This window comes from Ceratotherium simum, chromosome 1 (assembly GCF_057802395.1).
Source record: "Ceratotherium simum simum isolate JZ-2026a chromosome 1, ASM5780239v1, whole genome shotgun sequence".
Lineage (NCBI taxonomy): Eukaryota > Metazoa > Chordata > Mammalia > Perissodactyla > Rhinocerotidae > Ceratotherium > Ceratotherium simum.
Genome location: NC_141900.1, coordinates 54,877,312 through 54,901,815, shown reverse-complemented (window position 1 = coordinate 54,901,815; position 24,504 = coordinate 54,877,312). Strand labels below are relative to the sequence as shown.

The window sequence follows — 24,504 nt, the reverse complement described above, 5'->3', positions numbered from 1 at the left end:
TGAATGTAAATTGTGTAAATACATAAATTAAAACACAGAGACTGATGCAGTGGATTAAAAAAACCCAGACTCAACTATCTGTTGTCTACAAGAAATCTACTTTAAATATAAAGACACAGATAGATTAAAGGTAGAGGGATGGAGAAAAATATACCATCCCAACACTAATCAAAGGAAAGCTGGAGTAGCTATATTAATTTCAGACACAGTAGACATCAGAACAAGGAAAATTATCAGGAGCAAAGAGGGGTATCATGTAATGATAAAGGGGACAATTCTCCAAGAAAACATAATAATCCTTAATGTGAATGTCTCTAACAACAGAGTGTCAAAATACATGAGGCAGAAACTGATAGAAGTGCTAGAAGTAGACAAATCCACTATTATTGCTGGGGAATTCAAAACTCCTGTATCCATAATTAACAGATCTAGCAGGCAGAAAATCAGTTAACAATATAGTTGAGCCAAACAGCACCATCAATCAACTGGATGTAACTGACATTTATAGAATAGTTTATCCAATAACAGCAGAATACACATTTTTTTCAAGCTCACATAGAACATTCACAAGATAGACCAAATTCTGGGCCATAAAACACACCTGAAAAAGTTTAAAAGAATAGAAATACAAAGTATGCTCTCAAAGTATGCTCACAATGAAATTAAATAAGGAATCAATAACAGAAAGATAGCTGGAAAAATTCCAAAATGTTTGGATATTAAACAACACACTTCTAAACAACACATGGGTCAAAGAAGTCTCAAGAGAAATTAAAAATATTTTGAAACAAATAAAAATGAAAATACAATTTATCAAAATATGAGAGATGCAACAAAAGCAGTGTCTAGAGGGAAATTTATAGCACAGAATATATATATTAGAAAAGGAGAAAGATCTAAAATTAATGATCTAAACTCTCACCTTAAGAAACTAGTGAAAGAAGAGCAGTATAAATCTAAAGAAAACAGATGAAAATAAACAATAAAAATAGAGCAGAAATCAATGAAATTTAAAACAGAAAACCAATGGAGAAAAATCAACAAACTGAAAGTTGATTCTTTACAAAGATCAATAAAATTTATAACCCTCTAGCCAGGCTAACCAAGAAAAAAGAAAGAAGGCACAAATTACTAATGTCAGAAATAAAAGAGGAGCCATCACTATGGATTCCATGGGCATTAAAGGATAATAAAAGGATATTATGAGCAATTCTATGCCCACAAATTTGTTAAATTAGATGAAGTAGACCAATTTCCTTGAAAGACACATCTACCAAAAACCCACACAAGGAAAAATAGATAATCTGAATAGGCCTGTATCTATTAAAAAAAATTGAATTGACAATTAATAATCTTCCAAAAAAGAAAGCACCTGGCTCAGATGATTTCACCGATGAGTTCTACCAAGGATTTAAGGAAGAAATGATATGAATTCTATGCAATCTCTTTCAGAAAATAGAAGCAAAGGGAATATTTCCTAACTCATTCTGTGAGGCCAGCATTACTCTAATACCAAAATCAAATAAAGCTATTACAAGAAAGAAAAACTATAGACCAATATCTCTCATGAATATATATGTAAAAATTCTCAACAAAATATTAGCAGATCAAATCCAACAATGTGTAAAAAGAATTACACACCATACCAAGTAGGATTTATTCCAGAATACAAGACTGGTTCAAACATTCAACAACTCATTCAACAAAGTCAAGTAATGTAATCCATTACGTCAATAGGTTAAAGAAGAAAATCATATGATATACCAATAGATAATTGGTATATCATAATGCAGAAAAAACACTTGACAAAATTCAACACTCATTCATGATAAAGACTCTCAGCAAACTAGAAATAGAGGAGAACTTCTTCAACTTGATAAAAAACATCTAAAAATGAAACCCATAGCTAATATTATACTTAATGGTGAGAAACGAAATGCTTGAAATAAGGTACAAATGTCTTCTTTCACCACTTCTATTCAACATTGTACTGGAAGTCCTAACTAATGCAATAAGACAAGACAAAGAAATAAAAGCTATGCAGAATGGGAAGGAAGAAATAAACAGTCTGTGTTCACACATGACATGCTTGTCTTTGTGGAAATTCCCAAAGAATCAATATAAAGACTCCTAACTAACAAGACATTACAACAAGGCTGCAAGATACAAGGATAATATACAAAAGTCAATTGCTTCTCTATATACCAATGAACAATTGGAATTTGAAATTTAAAACATAATACCATTTCCATTAGCACCCAAAATTGAAGTACTTAGGTATAAACCTAAGAAATTTTACTATGTTGAAGATCTATATGAAGAACTCTACCATATTCTGATGAAAGAAATCAAAGACGTAAAAAACGGAGAGATATTCCATATTCATGATAGGAAAATTCAATGTTGTTAAGATAGTATGTTTTCCTTTCTGGGATTCAACCAATACCAATCGAAATCCCAGCACATTATTTTGTGGATATTGACAAACTAATTCTAGAGTTTACATGGAAAGGCATAGATCCAGAAGAGCCAACAGAATATGGAAGAACAAAGTCAGAAGACTGACAGTATCCAACTTAAAGACTTGCTATAAAGCTACACTAATGAAGAAAGTATGGTATTGGTGAAAGAAGAGACAAACAGATCCACAGAAGCATGGTCAATTGATCTTTGACAAGGAGAAAAGGCAATTCAAGGTAGAAAGAATAGTCTTTTCAACAAATGGTGCTGGACAACTGGATATCCACATGCAAGGGAATGAAGTTGGACCCCTACCTCACATCATATATGAAAATTAACTCAAAATGGATCATAGACCTAAATGTAAGAGCTAAAACTATAAAATTCTTAGAAGAAAACAAAGGAGTAAATCTTGATGTGGCCTGAGAATTTGTATTTAAATAAGTTCCCAGCTGCTGCTGCTGCTGTTTTAGAAACCACCATTTGAGAACCAATGATTTCTACCAGGAGTGGCAAACTTTTCCCATAAAGGGCCAGTTAGTAAATATTATTGGCTTTGAAGGCCATACAGTCTCTGTTTCAACTATTCAACTCTGCCATTGCCTTCTGCCTACATTTTTAGGCTTCCTCTGTTGTTTTCTTGTTTTCTGTATCCAACACTGAATTTAATTATTTTCAGAATTTTCTCTTAATCAATGTACTTAAAGCCATAAATTTTCCTTTAAATACTAGTCATAACCAGCTACAAGCCTCTTAATTTTTCCAACCTTAATCTATTACTCCTCTTTTTTGATTTTTCACCCTGGCTGAATTGGTCTATTATCATCCAACCTACCAGGGCACGTACCTGCTTCTCTACTTCCGTTTTCCATGTCTGATATGCCTCTTTGCTTGTCCTAGTCATCTGCATCAAACAAGACCCAGAACTAGCTCATCTCCTACCTGTGGCACAACCCTAACTACCTCGTTTATGAGGAGTACCCTTGAATTGTTTGTTAACTGTTCACATATATCCTCATTTTTCTCAATTAGATTGCAAGATCCTGGAGGGCAAGAATCCTATCTTATACTCCTGTGTCTCACCCTATAATTTGTGCAAAGCAGGTACTGAATAAGTGTTGGTAGATGATTTCATAATTTTTACCTTAAGTTTCTCCAGATCTGGCCTTTCAATACTGACCACCTCTGCCAGCAGCTGGGCTTCTAAACCATCTTCTGTGACCGTGAAATTGAGGAGGGTTGTCTGAGCTTGCAATTCTGGCTTATAGTGAGGATTTGCCAGTTTTGTGTGAAGGATAAGGCGAAAGTTCTTGTTAAATTCACATTCTTTATCTCCAATCCTGATATACCTAAAGAGGGCATTACACAGACATTCAGGAGATTCCCATGAACCATAACTGATATTAAGGTGTCATTCCATTCCTGTGTTCTGATAATGTATCTAGGCTGTAAGACCAGGTGATTCAGGATTTTTCAGCTATTCTTGGTTTCCCTAAAGTACAGAAAGAATAAGAATTATCCACTAAACCTCTACATGATTGAGTTTTCTCATATGTAAAATTGTGATAATTGAAGTACTCACCTCATAGCATCGCTGTAACAATTAAATACAATAAATCATATAAAGGACCTATAACAAATGTTAGCTTCTATTATTATACTTCCTGTGATTAACCTTAATCATTGCTATTCTTCAAGGATAAAATGAGTATGTGTTTGTATGTATCTGTGCATATATTAAATGTATATATATATTAAATTTATATATATATTAAAAGTACATAAATACTTAAAATTACTTTCCAATATCTTTGGCATTGGCTCAAAAGCAAAGTTGAAGGAGACTCCTGTGTGGAGTCTCCTTGGATAGTATTCTTCCTGGGTCCATCTTGCACAGAGGTGGGCTCTCAGCAACCATGCTTCTGTTTTGTCTTCCTGCTCCCCTGGGCCATGGGGACCAGGAGTGGGCACTTCATCCAGGCTGTTCCAATCAGAGTAACCTTTCCTGGGATTCAGGATTGGAACAGAGAGAAGGGAGAGTTGGAACTGAAACCTGTAAACTTGTGTTGAAGTCACTCTGTCCTCCTGGTGAACTGAGCAGCAGAGAAAGACATTCCTGGTTTCTCAAGGAAGAATAATTAAACCAATATTCAGATGGAAGAGTAACGCACAGGGATCATGCTCTGGATTTTATAGCTTCCAGGTCCCATCTTTCTTGAAGCCTGGCTGCATTTTCACCTCAGTCGCCATGACACTCTGCAGCCTTATAACATCGTCTCCATTTTGCCTAAGCTAGATGGAAGTGGTTTCTGTAATTGCAAGCAAAGATCTGAACAAATGCAGCCTCTCCCTGAGGGGAACGCCTGATTTTTCTCTATCTCAGATGCTGGGGTCTAACTTCTAAGGATTTTATCACCTGAGCTCCGTTGCCCTCTAAGTTCTGGATGGGCTTGGGCAATGGAAGCACTGGCAAGAGACTGCAGTACAGGAGCAGAGAGAGGTCAAGCTTAGCCTGTCTAAGTGACAAGCTCTGGTGGAGTCTGTGTCCTGCTGTGACCATATTCCAGGTTTGGGATGGTCCCCTTCCACAGCTCCGCTCACAGGACCTAGTAACACTTCAGGCTTAGAGGTGGTAATGGCTTTCTGCTGTTGCAAATCCTTAGTTGCTCAACACCTCTACTGGGTTCCTTTACCTTTCCCTCTGAAAATTCCTTCTGTATATACCATGCTAACTCTATTCAAAAATTCCAGCCTACTTTGTGGTCTTTTCCCTGCCAGGAACCTGCTATGAGGATCTAGCGAAGGGAGAGTCTTTTAATTCATTCATGAGACAGACAAAACCATGAATACTGGAACTTCTCAAACTTGTCCATCAAAATAGCCTGAACTGTGTAGGAGTGAAAATTCATATAAGAAGCCTGGGAGCATGGCAGAAGTAAAGAGTGTCTTCTCAGTCTCCTATTTTATCTTAAATATTCATAAAAATTCTGGGATTCTTCCTTATTCAATGTATAGCGTATTTTAATTATAGAAGTATCATGATAATGATGATAGAATGTTATCCAAAGCCCATATTAATTTAAATATAGTATTTTAAATAGCCATGAGAAAAAAATACTACTTATCCCACTGACTTACAGGTGAGATGTTATTTCACTAAATTTATCAATTATGTAAAATTGGATGAATTCAAAAGAAAGACATTGTAAAACAAGTTCAGGCAACATTCCTTTTTACTAAAATGTCACAATATTTGCAAAAATTTTTTTTTAACTTGAGGAGAGATATCCAGAATGCTGCAACATGGCAATATTTTACATTATTGTTGGTAGATCTTTCATAATTGTATCTTGCTCTGAGATTAAGTGTCTTGTGTCATATGGAGAAAGAAAGGGCCTCTGATCCACTGGCCACTCTCTTTTTTTTTTTTTTTTTATATTTGGAAACTTAGTTTCTTTTTATTTATTTTTCCCCCAAAGCCCCAGTACATAGTTGTATGTCACAGCTGCACATCCTTCCAGTTGCTGTATGTGGGACGCGGCCTCAGCATGGCCGGAGAAGCAGTGCCTCAGTGCGCGCCCAGGATCCGAACCCGGGCCGCCAGCAGCAGAGTGCGCGCACTTAACCGCTAAGCCACGGGGCCTGCCCTGCCACTCTCTTTGACTAAGGAAATTTTTATGCAACAATTTTAGTGTGTAAAGATGATAAAAATCCTAGTTTTCTTAAATCGCTCAAGTTTTAATCACTAAATCACTCAAGTTTTAATCACTAAATCACTCAATCACTAAAGCTTTAATCACTACAGCTAAGATTCTCAAAAGGTTGATCAGATTCATGACAAACTGTCTTCATCCAATTCTCAAATTTTGTTTCCATTATATATGTTTCCATAATATAGTGATTTTATATTTGCAACAAAAACGTTCACAGTTTTTGATTAAGTGTTTAAGCTTGAAAAAGATCTGCCAAACAAACCACTCGGGGAGACATTCTTTATCAAGGAGAATGGTGAATTCATTCAAGTTATGGAGTTTTGGTTTGTGACTTTGTCAGAACTTCCTACTGTTTAATTTTTTTCCAGAAGGAAAAAGAGCAATTCTGGTAGCAACCTTCTTCTAAGCCAGTATATATCTGTATAATACATACTTCCCTTTAAAAAAAAAAATGAAAAAAAAGAGTATTCACATCACTGTTAAAGAGAAACACTGCGAACAACAAGAGATGAATGAACCACAGAGCAGTTTTTTTTGTTGTTTTGTGAGGAAGATCGGCCCTGAGCTAACATCTGCCAATCCTCTTTTTGCTGAGGAAGACTGGCCCTGGGCTAACATCCATGCCCATCTTCCTCCACTTTATATGGGACACCACAGCATGGCTTGACAAGCAGTGTGTCAGTGCGCGCTTGGGATCCCAACTGGTGAACCCCGGGCTGCCGCATCGGAGCGCACGCACTTCACCGCTTGCGCCACTGAGCCGGCCCCTAGGCCAGTTGTTTTAAGTGAACCAGGCAGTGGCTGCTAATGTTTCCAATGAGCACAGCAGCCCTGAGCCCTTGTTTTATAGGTCATGGAAATAACACCATCTATTCACATATTTTCCAGTTGATATCATGCTCATTAAAATAATAATGTACCTTATTGATAATATGTTATTTGTTTTTATCGTGAAACAGGTTGGAACAAAACATCAATTCACTCAATAAGCAGTTATTAAACACCTACACAGTACCTGCTGTCAGAGAGTCTTCTAGGCATGGGGCATATAACCATTACCGAGACAAGCATAGTCTCTACCCTCACAAACATTATCACTTACTCTCTCATAATAGGCATCATGGCTATAATATTTTACATATTAATTAATTCTTTTATTTATTCAGTTCAATAAATACGTATTAAGTGCCTACAACATGACAGCCATATAAAGATCAAAGACCTGCCCAATTAAAAGATAAGCAAAAGATCTGAATAAACATTTCTCCAAAGAAGGTACACAAATGGCCAATAAGCACCTGCATCATTAGTCATCAGGGAAATGCAAACCAAAGTCACAGGGAGGTACCACTTTACACTCAACAGACGGCTATAATAAAAAAACAAGTATTGGCAAGGTTATAGAGAAATTAACTCTCATACGCTGCTGGTGGGACTGGAAAATGGTGTAACCACTTTGGAAAACAGTTTGGCAGTTTCTCACAATCTTAAACATAGGGTTATCATTTAACCCAGCAATTCTACTCCTAGGTGCATACCCCCTCCCCCGCAATGGAAAACATATGTCCATGTAGAATTTGTACACAGATGTTCATAGCAGCATTATTTATAATAGCCAAAAGGTGGGAATAACCAAATTATCTGTAATCTCATGAATAGATAAACTGGTATGTCCAAATAGTGGAACATTATTCGGCCACAAAAAGGAAAGAAGTACTGACATATGCCACAACATGGATGAACCTTAAAAACCTTATGCCAAGTGAAAGAAGCCAGTCACAGAAGACCACATACTGTATGATTCTATTTATAGAAAATGTCCAAAATGGGCAAATCTATAAAGACAGACAGTAAGTTAGTGGTTGCCTAGGAGTTTTAATTCTAAAACTGATTGTGTTAATGGTTGCCTAAGGCTGTGAATATACTAAAAGCTATTGAATTTTTCACTTTAAATGATTAAATTGTATGGTATGTGAATTACACCTCAATAATGGTGTTACCAAAAAAGAAAAAAAGAACAATCTATCAAGAGATCAATCAGTAACATTTGGGCTTTTACCAATCTCTAAGGTAAGTAACTATGCTAACTATGGTTTCTCAAAGGTTCATGCTTGACTTTTGAGCATAATGAGGTGTGTCACAGGATGGTCTTACAGGATAAGGACATCTTTCTTATTTAAGCTGCTTCTTTTTGACTGAAGACATATTCAACCATATTTTCATTGGGAGGATCATCAAAATTTTTCCCATTACCTGAATTTCTCTTTCCAAGAGTTTCCAAAATTGATCTCACAAGTGGCTTCGAGAAAATCTTTCTTTGCTATCACTATTCACTGTATTACTGTCGGCCTAGATTTCAAGATTAACACAACTGTCTTTTAAAGGAAATTTTAAGAGTGAAGGTTTCATGTAATTATTGCCTAAGGTTCTCACACATAAGAGATACCAAAGTTTATGCTCATTTACATCTCCACAATAATAAAACCCGTACTTTAAATAAACCTCTGTGTACATCTTGCAATTTTCTGATTACTGCTCCATCTTGGTTTGGATTTCATTCCTCCCTTGTATAATGACTCAGAGAAATGCTAGCTCTGTCACAACCTTCCATATTTCAGGTTGAATTTTTCCTCTTTTGCTTGTGAATTTTCACTGGGTTTGAGTTCATACTTCATAAACGTCCTGTTTTAACCACTAACCTATATCCCTAGATAAAAAGAAAATTTAAACATTTTACACTTAAAAATTTAAATGAAGAACACTAAATGGACCAAGACTAGAATTTTCATTATTTTTGTCTAATGAGACAACACTGTGCTCACTGTGGCAGGATTAGAACTTCAGTAAGAAGAAAATTAACTTGGAGGTTTGTGGGGTGTGAGTGTGTGTGTGCGTGCGCACAAGCATGAGAATCAAAACAAGGCCCCGGCAAGATAACTAACTTATTTTTGAAAGTCATGGGTATTCAGGCTTCAGGGAGTAGTCTCTTGAGAGCAGGGGTTGGAGAACTGTTTCCATAAAGGGCCAGAGAGTAAATATTTCAGGCTTTGCGGGCCACATGCATCTCTGCCATATATCTTCTTTGTTGTCGACAACCCTATAAACCATTCTTAGCTCACGGGCTGCATCAAGACACGCAGCTTGCCTATCGCTCAGCTAGAGGATCACACCAGTTAGTGGTATTCATGTAATCTCCTCTCAGAGCAATAGTTGCTAGTCCCACTGGCTTTCCCAACAATACCAAGCTACAGTTTTTCCAATCAGCTATTACTCATAACTGTGCTCCCCTCCCTAGGCTTTCAAGAAAAAAAGGATGAGACTGGCCAACATGGAGCACGAGGTTCTGACAATATTGCTTCTGGGTACAGGTGATAAAAGCTTTTATATGGTTAAATACTTATTTAACCAAATATCTGAGTTACAGCAATGCTCCATAAGATGGCTCACAGATGACTCGGTGGCTCTAAGTCTTCCTTGCACACCTACACGTACCCTGAGGCATTCAGATACCCCAGGTTGAGAACCACAAATCTATTCGCTTGAGGGACAGTTCTGATTTTTCTCTGTGAAGAGTCAGAGTTAACTGGAGGAAAAGAGAATGATGTCTGCCTATAAAACTGAGTTTTACATTTTGCTCTAAAACATTATTTTACAGATTGAGATTTCTCAGGGATAGTAAACTATCCTCAATTGGGGTGTTTATGATCTATGAAAGGCAAAAACTGTGTAATGACTCAGTGGGTTTTATCATTGCTGCTAGGTTAATTTTGGTTAATCTCCTATCAGGGAAAATTAAACAGACTGCTAGTGCTCTCTCATGATTTGAAGGATCCAAAAAAACAACGGAGTTAACCAGAGGGGTGGGATAAGCAAACAATCACTTTGTTGTTTCTGTGAAAGACACGAATCCAGAGGTTACGACTTCCAGAACATAGGAGGCAGCTATGAGCTCTTGAACTTAAACTCCAATGAGAAGCAATAGCAGGTGTCAAAAGCAACATAAAACTTCGAAGTGGGGCTACATTCTTAAAACAGTAGTTCTTAACCCACTTTCAGCCCCATGCTCCCCAGGAACAGGACGCTGGCCTGTGACACTGCATCACAGCGAGAATCAAGTGGGGCAGGAGTCTATGAATCTGGGGGGAGTTGCTCCCAGAGCGTTTTTATACGTCCCTCCAGGGGAGGGAGCTCCTCCTGTGCCCTCTTCTCACTGGCTAAGAACTGCTGGTTTGGAGGTGAGAGACTAATTATACAAACTCAGAACCGAAATAAAATGACTTTTCCCAATACAAACACCACAGTTTAATTGGATAGGACATAGGGTGAATCAAAAACATTGTTTCACCCAGCAGAGTTGTAATTTTAGAGCAAAAGAGCCCCTAGACATTATTCACCTGATTCCTTTTTATGGACCCAAAGAGTTTATGACTTGTCCAAGGTCACATAGCTCAGTGGCAGACCTGAGACTGGAACGTGGGTCTCTAGACTCCTAGTATAAAGTTCATTTCACTGCACCACGTTGCAGGCTAATTTGCTCTGTTTGGTGGTGACAGCTTGTAAGCCCAGCCTCTGACGATCTGTCTGATCATCCATCACAAGAGGGCACTGAGAGATATGATTGACTCAGTAATAGTCTATGGCCTCTAGAGAAAAAAATATGAAGACACAGCTCTGAGAGCATGCCCTGCTGATCTTTGCTTAGCAATTCTGTCCTTGTTTACGAAGGAGAACAGCACTGATTATCGAGGTGCCTAGTCCTAATCAAAGGGCTAGAATTTCTGGTAGATATTTGCAAAAAATGAATTAATTTATAAAATTTTAAAAATAAATCCATCAATTTACATAAAAGTTTTCTATCTTCTGACTTTTAGGAAAAAGAAAATACATTTCAAGTATGTCAAAATGCTCACTAGTTAGCTGAATGAATTATTGTATAATAAAGACAATCATCTACAAATTAACTATAAATTCAGTTTTCCATAAGTCAGGTTTACATAAAAATCAGGTACCCTGAGAATTTCAAAATTCCTTCAAAGTTTATTCAAAATCCAGCCAAAAGGTGTCCTGGGATAAAAAGATTTCTAATTTCTTCAAGTCATGGAAGGTCTTTATTTTTGTGGAGAATTGATATGCAAATTACATTAAAAACACTTGAAAATGATTTCTTGGCTAATGTTCATAGCATCTGTGATAGACACGGGGAAACATTTCTCTCAATTTTCAGATTTACCTGAAAGCCAGAATCTCTGTGAGTTGAGAGAGGCAGAATTGTCTCAGGATAGCCAGGATGAGAGTCTGAAGTGGGAGATCAGAATCTGGAGCTCTTATTTCTGAGATACATATCTGGAAACTAAGGACTTTTGTTGGAATTGTTCTCAAGATTTAGTGTAGTTAACTGTTGAAAATGCCATCAGTCTTGGATCATAGAAACCTAAATGAATTTCTCTAGTGATCAGATATTTTCAGAACCTGAACAAACACCATCACTGTTTTTTATTGCCATTTAAAACCAAACATGGAGAAGTAGCGTATTCAATTTAAAATAAGGACTTACTGCTATGGCAGGTCAGAGTCTTTTCTAGGAACGGCTGCAGCAGGACTCTTAAAAAAGATTTACAAAGCCTCCCTCACAATGCTGTTTGGAGAGAAATTTCCTAAAATATCACATTATTATATTGAAGGTTCTCACTGTAAGATGTGCAATTCAGACAACTAACAAATTCTCAGAATCAGAGAAATTCCACTCTGCAGGCCTCATCAGAGCTGTTTTGTCACGGTAAAGAGATAGCAGGCGGGTATTGAGATAAGTAAATAATATAGTCCCACTAGCTGGGAAAAAAAAACACACTCAGGAGAAGAAAAAAATCTTTTCAATGGACATCTAAAAGCCTTACTGCATGTCCTGCTGTTTAAAATTAAAAGCTTCCAGATTAGACTTGTGAGCGCCAACAGCTCCGGCTGAGAGTGCAGCGCAAGAATCAGGTGTAGCACACGGCAGAGGCAGGTGTTACTTAGCAACCTCGGCAGGAATGGCCCTGCCAGTTGGTCAAACCCGGTTCCTCAAGAAAGGTTTCCGCTGAAAGCTGCACAGCTGGCAAGACTTTCAAGAAAAGGAAGGAAAGTAAGTCCTGAATAGAAATGAGTTAATTGTCTTGCTGCTTCATACATCTAATATAACCAACACGTCCTTCTAAGATAAAAGAAAACTTCAATCAGAATTTAAAAAAAAGATTAATGTTACAAGAGTCTAGATACCATTGAACAGAAGAAAAAGGGAACTAAAACAGAAAATCATAGATTATTTCCCTTTTGATATGTACATAAAACATACATATTATATATATTCTAATACATCCATATTTAAAATTATAATGTAGCATGAAAAATAAAGAAATTTTTGTTCCATTTATATTTATTTGCCTTTTAAAAGATTTGGCGCTCTCCGGCGGGCCCTGTGGCTTAGCGGTTAAGTGCGTGCGCTCTGCTACTGGCGCCCGGGGTTCGGATCCCCGGTGCGCACTGATGCACCACTTCTCTGGCCGTGCTGAGGCCGCGTCCCACATACACCAACTAGAAGATGTGCAGCTATGACATACAACTATCTGCTGGGGCTTTGGGGGTTAAAAAAAAAAAAAGATTTGGCGCTCTCACTGCTGTGGCCCAGGTTCGGGAACCACACCACCCATCTGTCAATTGTCATACTGTGGTGGCTTCGTGTTGCTGTGATGCTGAAAGCTATGCCACTGGCATTTCAAATACCAGCAGGGTCACCCATGCTGGGCAGGTTTCAGTGGAACTTTCAGACTAAGACAGACTAGGAAAAAGGACCTGGTCACCTACTTCTGAAAAAATTGGCCATTAAAACCCTATGAATATGGGCCGGCCCCGTGGCTTAGTGGTTAAGTGCGCGCGCTCCGCTACTGGCCTCCCGGGTTCAGATCCCGGGCATGCACCGACGCACCTTTCTCCGGCCATGCTGAGGCCGTCCCACATACAGCAACTAGAAGGATGTGCAGCAATGACATACTACTATCTGCTGGGGCTTTGGGGGAAAAATAAATAAATAAAATTAAAAAAAAAAAAACCCTATGAATAGCTGCTGAGCATTGTCTGATATAGCACCAGAAGGTGCGAGGATGGCGCAAAAAGACCATAAAAGGTTCCTCTATGCTGTACTCAAGGTCGCTAGGAGTTGGAATCCACTTGAGGGCACTAACAACAACAAAAATAGTATTAGCACGATGATTGTGAGGGTGCGTATGCACTATCTGTAGACCCTGAATATTATACTTAAAAATAATTCTTGATTGAATTTAGGGATAAAAAAATTGTTGGAGGGTCTTTTTTACAATTAAACTTTATTTTGAATTTAGAAATTGAGAGAGACTAGAATGTTGAATTCTATTATATGAGGGCATGAATTAATTTGAAAATTAAAATATTCTTACCTACAGGGACTTAATGAGAGAACTACATAACCCGAGTTTATTTAAAAAATCAGCATCCATTTATGATAAAAACTCTGAATAAAATGGGGATAGAAGGAAAGTACCTCAACATAATAAAGGCCATATATGAGAAACCCACAGCTAATATCATCCTCAATGGTGAAAAACTGAAAGCTATCCCTCTAAGAACAGGAACCAGACAAGGATGCCCACTGTCACCACTCCTATTTAACATAGTACTGGAAGTCCTAGCCAGAGCAATCAGGCAAGAGAAAGAAATAAAAGGGATCCAAATTGGAAAGGAAGAAGTGAAACTGTCACTATTTGCAGATGACATGATTTTATATATAGAAAACCCTAAAGAATCCACCAGAAAACTTTTAGAAGTAATAAACGAATATGGGAAAGTTGCAGGATACAAAATCAACATACAAAAATCAGTTGCATTTCTGTACACTAACAACGAAGTAGCAGAAAGAGAAATTAAGAATACCATCCCATTTACAATTGCAACAAAAAGAATAAAATACCTAGGAATAAACTTAACCAAAGAGGTGAAATATCTGTACACCTAAAAATATAAAACATTTCTGAAAGAAATTGAAGAAGACACAAAGAAATGGAAAGATATTCCGTGCTCTTGGATTGGAAGAATTAACATAGTTAAGATGTCCATACTTCCTAAAGCCATCTATAGATTCAATGCAATCCCTATCAAAGTTCCAACAACATTTTTCACAGAAATAGAACAAAGAATCCTAAAATTTATATGGAACAACAAAAGACCCCGAATAGCTAAAGGAATCCTGAGAAAAAAGAACAAAGCTGGAGGTATCACACTCCCTGATTTCAAAATATACTACAAAGCTATAGTAACCAAAACAGCATGGTACTGGCACAAAAACAGACACACAGATCAATGGAATAGAATCGAAAGCCCAGAAATAAACCCACACATCTATGGACAGCTAATCTTTGACAAAGGAGCCAAGCACATACAATGGGGAAAAGAAAGTCTCTTCAACAAATGGTGTTGGGAAAACTGGATAGCCACATGCAAAAAAATAAAAGTAGACCCTTACCTTACACCATACACAAAAATTAACTCCAAATGGATTAAAGACTTGAATGTAAGACCTGAAACTGTGAAAGTTCTAGAAGAAAACGTGGGCAGTACGCTCTTCGACATCGGTCTTAGCAACATCTTTTCAAACACCACATCTGACCGGGCAAGAGAAACAATAGAAAAAATAAACAAATGGGACTACATCAAACTAAAAAGCTTCTGCACAGCAAAGGAAACCATCAACAAAACGAAAAGACAACCTAACAATTGGGAGAAGATATTTGCAAACCATACATCTGATAAGGGCTTAATCTCCAAAATATATAAAGAACTCATGCATCTCAACAACAAAAAAACTACCAACCCAATTAAAAATGGGCAAAGACCTGAACAGACATTTCTCCAAAGAAGATATACAGATGGCCAACAGACACATGAAAAGATGTTCAAAATCACTAACTATCAGGGAAATGCAAATCAAAACTACAATGAGATATCACCTCACGCCTGTCAGAATGGCTATAATTAACAAGACAGGAAACAACATGTGTTGAGAGGTTGTGGAGAGAAGGGAACTCTCATACACTGCTGGTGGGAGTGCAAACTGGTGCAGCCACTATGGAAAACAGTATGGAGATTCCTCAAAAATCAACGATAGAACTACCATATGATCCAGCTTATCTCCACTGTTGGGTATTTATCCAAAGAACTTGAAAACACCAATTTGCAAAGGTACATGCACCCTGTGTTCATTGCAGCCTTATTCACTTATAGCCAAGACTTGAAGCAACCTAAGTGCCCATCAAGGGACTAATGGATAAAGAAGCTGTGGTATATATACACAATGGAATACTACTCAGCCATAAGAAACGACTTAAATCCAGCCATTTGTGACAACATGGATGGACATTGAGGGTATAATGCGGGTGAAGTAAGTCAGAGGGGAAGGTCAAGTACCAGATGATTTCTCTTCTATTAAGTAGTAGATAATAACAACAATAAACAAACACATAGGGACAGAGATTGGATTGGTGGTTGCCAGAGGGGAAGGGGGAAGGGAGGAGGGTGAAGGGGTTAATTCGGTACATGTGTGTGGTGATGGGTTGTAATTGGTATTTTGGTGGTGAGCATGATGTGGTCCGTGCAGAAATGGAAGTACAATGATGTACACCTGAAATCTTTACAATGTTATAAACCAATGTTATTGCAATAAACAAAAAATTAAAAAAAAAAAAAAAAAAGAATTATAGAAAAGAAGAAGGTAAAATATCCCATTAATAATTTTTTTATCTTGATTACATGTTGATGTTTGGATATATTGGACTAAATAAAATATGTTATTAAAGTTAATCTCAAAAAAAAAATAAAAATAAAAGCAATCTATACGGAAAAAATAAATAAATAAAAATAAAAACCATAATTTTCCAGCTCAAGAGAGCACATTCCATTATAGTGTGGGATTTCATTTAACATGGTTCTATCTTAAATCTCACCCAAGATCTCATTCAAATAGATCTATAATCAGCTATAATACAATCGCATGGCATCAACTCCAAAGGTGGCTATATAAACTGGAAACTTGCTAATTAAAACAATTCCTCTTATTAATTTTAGTGCAGCTTTCAGGAAACCTAGTCATTATAAAATAAGTAACTGTAAAATACTGTCTCCCTTTCATTTTATTATTTCTATAAAAATAGAAACATATCATATAGCTAATATTTCTATTAAAGTTTCTTTCTAGGGAATGCTACTTAAAGACTATTACTAAAAGAATAATTATATGAAAATAAATATAGACTAAAGTATAAAATGTCTTTTTAACATAATATTTATATGCTCAGAAACAAGCTGAAATACATCTTGCAGTAAGGTTACTCCACCGAAGATTAAAGTTCAAAAATTACTTCAATAATAGCTGGGGGCATTTGAAAGCTTAAAGAGAGATAATTTTATAAAGATGCTCCACAGATCAGCAACTTCTCTAACATGTAAGCTAGTAAATTTGCTTTGGAAAAAGTACATGTTGATAAATCTTCCCAGATATGTTTCCTGTCGATTGATACCATGAGATATATTTTACTTAAAATTAGGATTGTCTGGAGTTTGGTGGATTTAATTATTTGTAATTACCCAGCTGTTGTCAGCCTGTGGCCATTTTATGACAGTGGTATCTACTATGTGGGTCAGGTTCAACTGTATATCTTCTCAAACATAGATTTAATGTGCTATTGATGAAACCATTACTAGAACCAAATTAAAGTCTGGGCTGATGTATTGGTCCACAGGGACCCGTCAGACATGAAAGAAGTAATTAGTATTCATTACTTCATACTCCACAACATTCCAATTATTAATGAACTTCAACTTTTGGACTATGCTGTATCTATCACAAGCATCTTCTCAGACATTCATTATTAGGAAGAATAAACTAATATTGGTTTAAAAAGAGGCCCTGAAAACAAACAGAACTAAAAGAAACAAAAACACTATTAATAGCCAAAAACTCTCTGAAGAATGTGACTTACTCCCAGGAGTCTGAAAGTGTTATCCCACCTGCATTTGAGGAGGAATATGATACAGTAAAGACATTCTGGGTGAATGCACCAGCTTTGCAATCCCTGTGGGTTGTTTCCTCCTGTTGTTCTTGTTTTTAATGCTATTTTATCTTTACAACACAAAGGGAAACATATTTTTAACCCCACAGATAATCACACAGAGTAACATAGGAACATAAAGATATAAGGGGATAGAAAAAAATCAAGTAAAATGTTCATTGTTGAAGATCAGAACAGGTAGCCCTATTAGAAAACTTACAAACAAGTAGATTAATTTGGGATATGCTCAAGGCGAAGTCAAAATTTTTTACTCCTGTTTTAACACTGCAAATGGGTATCTCTATTATTAAACAGAACCATATCAACATTTTCCCATTAATTTTCTTTTCATTGTTTTCTCCCAGTTTTAATTAATTGCATTAAAAGGAAAATAATTCTTACTTCTACTAATCTATTATTATTTTTCATATCCCCTTCTAGTTTGCATATATATGAATATTTTAAAAAGTTTTTCTCTCTCTCTTTTTTAAAGACTTAGATGAAGGAACAAGAAAGTGTTTGCTTTGTTTAAACATCTTGTTAGGTTAAAACAATACAATCACTAAAATATCAAACTATATTCCAAAGAACTTTTAAAGCTTTTATAAATAAAACTATTCTCAAAATTTTGAGTGTCCTCAACTTTTTCCATTCAAAGAGGTGGGAAAAAAATAGGACATAGGAATAGTTCTTCATAGGAAGAGGTGGCTAATAGTATAAAACACAGAAATCTTGTATACTATAAAAAATAGCTGAAGAATGAAAGTCCCCAGCTCAGTCTTCTGAAAGACCCCACAACTCATACACTACTGGTGAGCATGTTAATTTGTACAAACACTTTAGAAAACAACTTCGCGATATCTTTTAAGGCTTATTGTGCACATAATCTACAACCCAACTATTCTACTCCAGAATATAAACTCTGAAGAACCTCTTGCTGTGTGCACCTGTAGATGTGTATATGAATATTCAGTACATGAATATCCATAGCAGCATGCCCTATAATAGCAAAAAATTTGAAAACAACCTAAATGTCCTTCAATAGGAACATTAAATAAATTGAGGAGTAGCCACACCATTGACTATTATAGTGATAAACATGAGATTAGAGCCAAGTGAAAAGAATTACAGCTAAAAGCAAGACTATAGGAAGTCTTAGAAACATAATATTGAGTAGAAATTTAAGTCCCTTTAAATTATATAAACTATGATGGCATTTTTATAAAGCCCCAAATCAAACAAAAATAAATAATATATCGTTTTAGAAAATGCATATGATGAAATTATTTTAAATAAAGTAATGAAGTGATAACAAAATTTAGAATATTCACTACCTTTGGAGAGGAGGCAGAATGGGAAAGGAGAGGAGCAGAAAGGTGGCTTAAAGATATTGGTAATCTTTCAGTTCATAATTTGAATGGTAGATACATGTCTAAATTATTATTATGCTTTATAACTTTCATATATTATGTATTTTATATGTATCAGTATTAATTAATAAAATTTATTTATTTTTTATTTTTTGTGAGGAAGATCAGCCCAGAGCTAACATCCATGCTAATCCTCCTCTTTTGGCTGAGGAAGACCGGCTCTGAGCTAACATCTATTGCCAACCCTCCTCCTTTTTTTCCCCCAAAGCCCCAGTAGATAGTTGTACATCATAGTTGCACATCCTTCTAGTTGCTGTATGTGGGACGTGGCCTCAGCATGGCCGGAGAAGCGGTGCATCGGTGCGCGCCCAGGATCCGAACCTGGGCAGCCAGTAGCGGAGAGCGCGCACTTAACCGCTAAGCCATGGGGCCAGCCCCAATTAATAAAATTTAAATAACCTAAACTCTCTACTGCTTTTAGGAGGCAACTTAAAATATCAAAAGATATGACTGATTCCTTCCCTCTCTACCCCTCCTCTTTGCTGATCTGCTTTGTGGCTCCATTCATGGTTTGTTCATACTTCCCATGTCCAAAAGACAATGTCTTACTTCAGAGCCTGTATGTGAAGACCTATATGTGCTATGCTCTTTGTGTTTTTTTCTTCACCAGATAAGAAAATGTAAACACAAAGAACAGGCTAAACAACTTATCCTAAATCACCAAACTACGGTGTAGCAGATTAAAATTGGATCCAAGTTTCATCTTACTTCTTCTACCCCAATACTAGTTTCTAACAACAATGTACTAGTGCATAAGCCCCACCTCATAGCCTTAAAAGTCTCTCTTGAAAATGGACATGTAGCTAGTTCAAGACAGTAGGCTGAACACTGTATTTACTTTCTTTCCCATGCCAAATCCTATGGAAATGATGGAAAGATACATGCTTAGAGAATGAATGAATTCAAAATCATGTTAGAAAACAAGAAAGAGTACAATGAGTGGAAGCAAAAAAAAATTGAGGAATTAAAGAAAGTGATGAGAAACCTAATGGAAAAAATTAGCAAAAGTTAACCATAGGCAATTCACGGAAGGCTAAAAAACATATCCTTATTAACAGTAAGAGAAATATAAAGAGCAAAGAGATAACGATTCTATTGTTTGATGTTGCTATTGGCTTTTGCTCGTGGTGCCTTGTTTCCTTGTGTGTTCTATGATTTTTGCCTGTGAACTCATGTACCTTCGAATTATATCTTTCACAATCCTCTGAAGTTTGGACTTACGTATATTATTCCAAACAGGAATTTGTTTGCTTCTGCCAAGTGCCTTGGGATGTGACCAATCCAAGAACACTTTAAAATAAGTTATTGCTTTGAGGTGTTTTAGGGCATATAAATAATAAAAATTTGTCTTGAATGTTCATAAGAGGGATGGGTCTTGGTTAGGAATTCTCAGGGGATATGTTTCTACCTCTTCTGAGGGCAAGGGTAGAGAAAGAAAAGTTTCCTTTCTGCAGTGCTGGGTTTTGTTTGTTTAATGTTTAACAAATTTACCCTTAAATAGAAGGCATGGCCCCCTGAGGCTCTAGCATCACCCAGGAATCTCTTAGCAGATTTCACACCCTGAATAGGCCCTAGGCTTGGTCCAAGCTCTGTATATCCATCAAAACCGAAACCCAAGGTCATCAGTCTTTAGCAGATACCGTCAGGAACAAAACCAGCTTTGGTGTTCCTTATCTGATTCTTGCTTTTTGGTTGCACATTTTTTTGTAACCAAGTGATAGATTTCAAAAGACGTTTTTAATATTTTAACTAACATATTTAGTTGTTTTTTAGTATTCACATATCTAATCTGCCACAGTGCCAGAAATAAAAGTCTATGTTTTTATTGTTTTGTTTTTATTTTGATTAACCATTTTTTTAAAGTCATATAGTATGATTCTCACCCATAGAGAACCTGTAATCTAATAAGGATATATGAGTAAAAAAAATATTTAAGCATATTGTAAGAGGGACATATGAAGACAGAATGACACAGTGACAGTATAGAATGTACTATGTGTGGGAGGCATTAAATGTGGAAAATTAAAATCCCATTTAATTGATTAAATAGCAGTTGAATTCTGAATTAAGTGAATTTGGCATTTGTAGACAGAAAAGATAAGTAAAATAGCACATCAAAGGAGAGGGGATTATCTGTGTGAAGTAATGACATTAGTAAGAGGAAATGCAGCAGTATCAAACAGGCAAAGCATTTTGTGGCTTCGTAGAAGAGCTTTAATTCAATTCAATGTAATACATAACAGAGAATTCTTAATGGGTTCTTGAATAGGGGAGTGATGATAGATGCAATATTAGAAAAAAATTATTTTAACCACTGTCTGGATTGGAGAGGAGTGAGCAGAGAAAGGATATAAAGAGATTACTTCAGTCAGCAGGAAGAAATGAAAGGCCTGAACCACACTGTAAGGTGTAGATATGAAAGCAAAACATAGATCCCAAAACATCGATGGGAAAATAAGCAAGGTTTAGGGAAAAAATGGATTGTGAGAGTAGGAAGAGTTAGATTGGGAAAGTAGCATTCACAGGAATTCTACTGAAAAAATGGTAGTGCCTATTTATTTGGAAAAGCTAGTTAAGAAACTAGATTTACACATATTAAACTTTATATAGTCATAGGACATTCAAGAAGACATTAACTAAGCTCTTTCGTCCCTATTTTTCTCATCTATGAAGTGGGTGTATCCCTCTGCTCTTCTGACTATATAGCATCTCCCTAGACAATCACATCCACCATGATGGCTTAACTACCTCTCTTTGTAGATGATTCCCCATCTACATGTTCAGCCAAGATCTCCTTATTGAGCTCCATACTCACATACCCAATTGCTTCTTAGACTTCTCTTTTGGGAATGAGTGTTACAGCAGCAACTCAATCTCTGAATGTCCAATATAAGTGAAATCATTATTCCTTTCCCCACACTTACTTCTATTGCTATATCACATCACTCCATAAATCACACCATCATTTAACCTGGCAGAAGACTGGAAATCACCCTTGAACCTTCCTTCTTCCCTACCAACAATATCCAACTAATGACCATAAATATGATATTAACTCCTTGAGATTTCTTTGATTTGTCCTCTTCTCTCTCTCCCTACTGTCACTGCCTTAGTTTAGCCTCATATCGTGTCTCAACTGGATTATTGCAATTGTTTGCTAATTAGACTCTGGCTCTAGATCCACGCGCCTTCAATCATCCTTCATATTGCCAACAATATGACCTTTTAGAAACATAAATCCGATCACAACGCTGCCAGCATGCTTAAGAGTCTTCACTAGCTTCCCCATTGACTTATGTTCATGATTTTCAAGTGAAAGGATGGAGACTCCAGATTTGCTACTCCAGGAAGGCATGGTCCTTTGGTCAAAAACCACTGCTGTTGTCAAAAGCCATTGCTGTTGTCAACTAGAGTTACTGATAGGAATGGGTCCCTTCAGTGTGTCTGAGGAAAAAAAATTATCAACCGATAGGAAAAGGCCAACCTACAGGTGACCTGTGGTGCCCAAGGATGTCCACATTCTGGGCCCTGCCAATCTCTCTGGTCTCATCTCTCCCAGTCCACACTCCCACTTTTCCTCCCAAACACAAGACTATTCAGCGATTTGGATCCTATTTGCAGTTCCCCAAAGCTGTTGGACAGTTTCATGTGTTTCACTATTTTTCCATAAAGCCTTTCCAAGTCTCCACTTTGGAACTGATGACTTCCTGCCATGTAGACAGTAATGCATCATGAATGATGATTCAGTCAGCAACAGACCGCATATTTGACAGTGATCCCATAAGATTAATACCATATAGCCTAGCGGTATAGTAGGCTATACCATCTAGGTTTGTGTAAGTATACTCTAGGATGTTCGCACACTGAAGAAATGGCCTAACAATGCATTTCTCAGAACATATCCCCATCATTCAGTGATGCATGACTGTACTTCTGTCACATCAATGGCACTGTATTACTTTTATCATTTATTGGCCCATCTTTCCTGAAAGGAAATGTAGCCTTCTTAAGGGCACATCTATACATTATCATGCTTTGAATCTGCAGCCCCCAGTACACTGCCTGGCATATAGCAGTACTCAGAGAAGGTTTATTCAATGACTAATAGAATACGTAAGGACTTCACTAGCACTCAGATTCTTTGGGTAAAGATACTCCAAAAACATCTGCATGGGAGAGGGAAGTGGGGAAGACTGGAGATACAGATCTCTAATTTACCCTCATACAAGTGGTTGTTCCCACACATGAGAGTTTAGGAGCTAGGACTGTTAAGGTAGTAACTGCATGTGGTAAGCACCATCTGTTATCCTCTTACACATCGTTTAAAATTCTCTTAACCTTCTAAAAAAATGCTGGAATGACATGATTAGTTCTAGAAAGCCTAATAGAGAGTACATATTCAGTAAATATTATTAGTTTGGAATAAATCGTTCTGGCCTGATATTTTGTGATAAAGACTTAATGCTCTCTGTAAAATAATTTGTTTCCAAAATAAAAGACCTCTGAGATTCTGATATTTAACATATCCATACTAAGGAAAAATCATGACTCAAATTTATCAGTCTCGGAAAATTTCAGATTATCAAAAAAATATATATATTTTTTATATATAATAGAGAGTCACCAAATTTTTTACACTGAAATTGTGTGACTGAAAGTCCAAGTTAAAGCTAGAGAATACGTATTTCACTGACAAAAAATTTTAGGTCTTCATAATAGAGTCAGAACCTTAATAACAAGGATTTCACTTTAATGACATTCAAGATTTTACACTATATTTTTAACACATCAGACACAGCTACAATTATATTTATGTTAAGAGTTACAGTTTGTCAAGTGTCTTATTAGACTGTTCTAAATGCATGTCTTGGCAAATTTTGGTTTATTAAACAATTATAAGTTGTCAGTCACGGTCAATGGATTTACTTAGTGAGTTGTATAATAAATACTATACCAATCGGTTAGAGACTATTTAAAAAATAGAAGTTAGTCACCCTTAAGTAGGCCTATTTCCACTTAAAATTGACAGGATTAATCTAGTGATGAAAAAGGAGACAGACACCTTTGAGGCAGAGAGTGGGTGTCAAAAGAGGAGGTTGGGAAAGCTCTGAAATGACACCTTTGTGAAGAAAAAACAACAGAAAAAGAGAAGGCAATCCAGTGAAATAAGTCGAATGCCAGTTTCCTGAGGGAAGAGGCCTGAGAGCCTTTGGAATGCCACAGTCTCCCCTGAACCCACCAGGCTCGACAACTGCTGCATGTGACTGTTTACACATTTATAGAAAGTGACACGATGACTCCTTGGAAAGAGCTCCACTGCCCCTGGGAGAATGTCCTGGAGAGTGTGGTGTTCCAGGGGGAATGACGGTCATTTGGAACGTCACATAGAGCTCACCAGGGGTGTTCCCAGTTGTTGGCAGTCCACCACTGCTAGTATGGGAGGTGATTTTAGGGGTCTACTTGAACTCTTTTTTTTTTTAATGATTATATATATTTTAAGTGTATTGGAAATCACAAAACTAGCACAGTACACCCGTGATTTAGTAGATGCTAACTTGGAATGAGGCTGGGTAGAAAAAAAATAGTGAGTGGATTTAAAATTGATTTAAAGAAAAATATTAAGTAAATAAGGTACAAGTGATACGCAATTAAGGCAAACACACTAAAGGTGTTTAGAAAAGTACTAAAGTTAGAGAAACATTGGTGTAAACTAATAAGGGAGCAAGTACTCTCAGATTTGTGACAATGCATTTTTTGGTCTATAAATCAAGAATTGGGTAACATAAATCT

General features: G+C 36.7%; 1 protein-coding gene across 1 annotated transcript in view; it reads right to left on the bottom strand.

Moving 5' to 3' along the window:
• Positions 1-24,504, bottom strand: part of DNAH11 (dynein axonemal heavy chain 11) — a 313,801-nt gene that overhangs the window by 44,819 nt on the left and 244,478 nt on the right. The window contains exon 66 of the mRNA XM_087428734.1: positions 3,605-3,809. Within this exon, the coding sequence (XP_087284860.1) occupies positions 3,605-3,809 (205 nt within the window). The remainder of the gene's footprint in view (positions 1-3,604; positions 3,810-24,504) is intronic.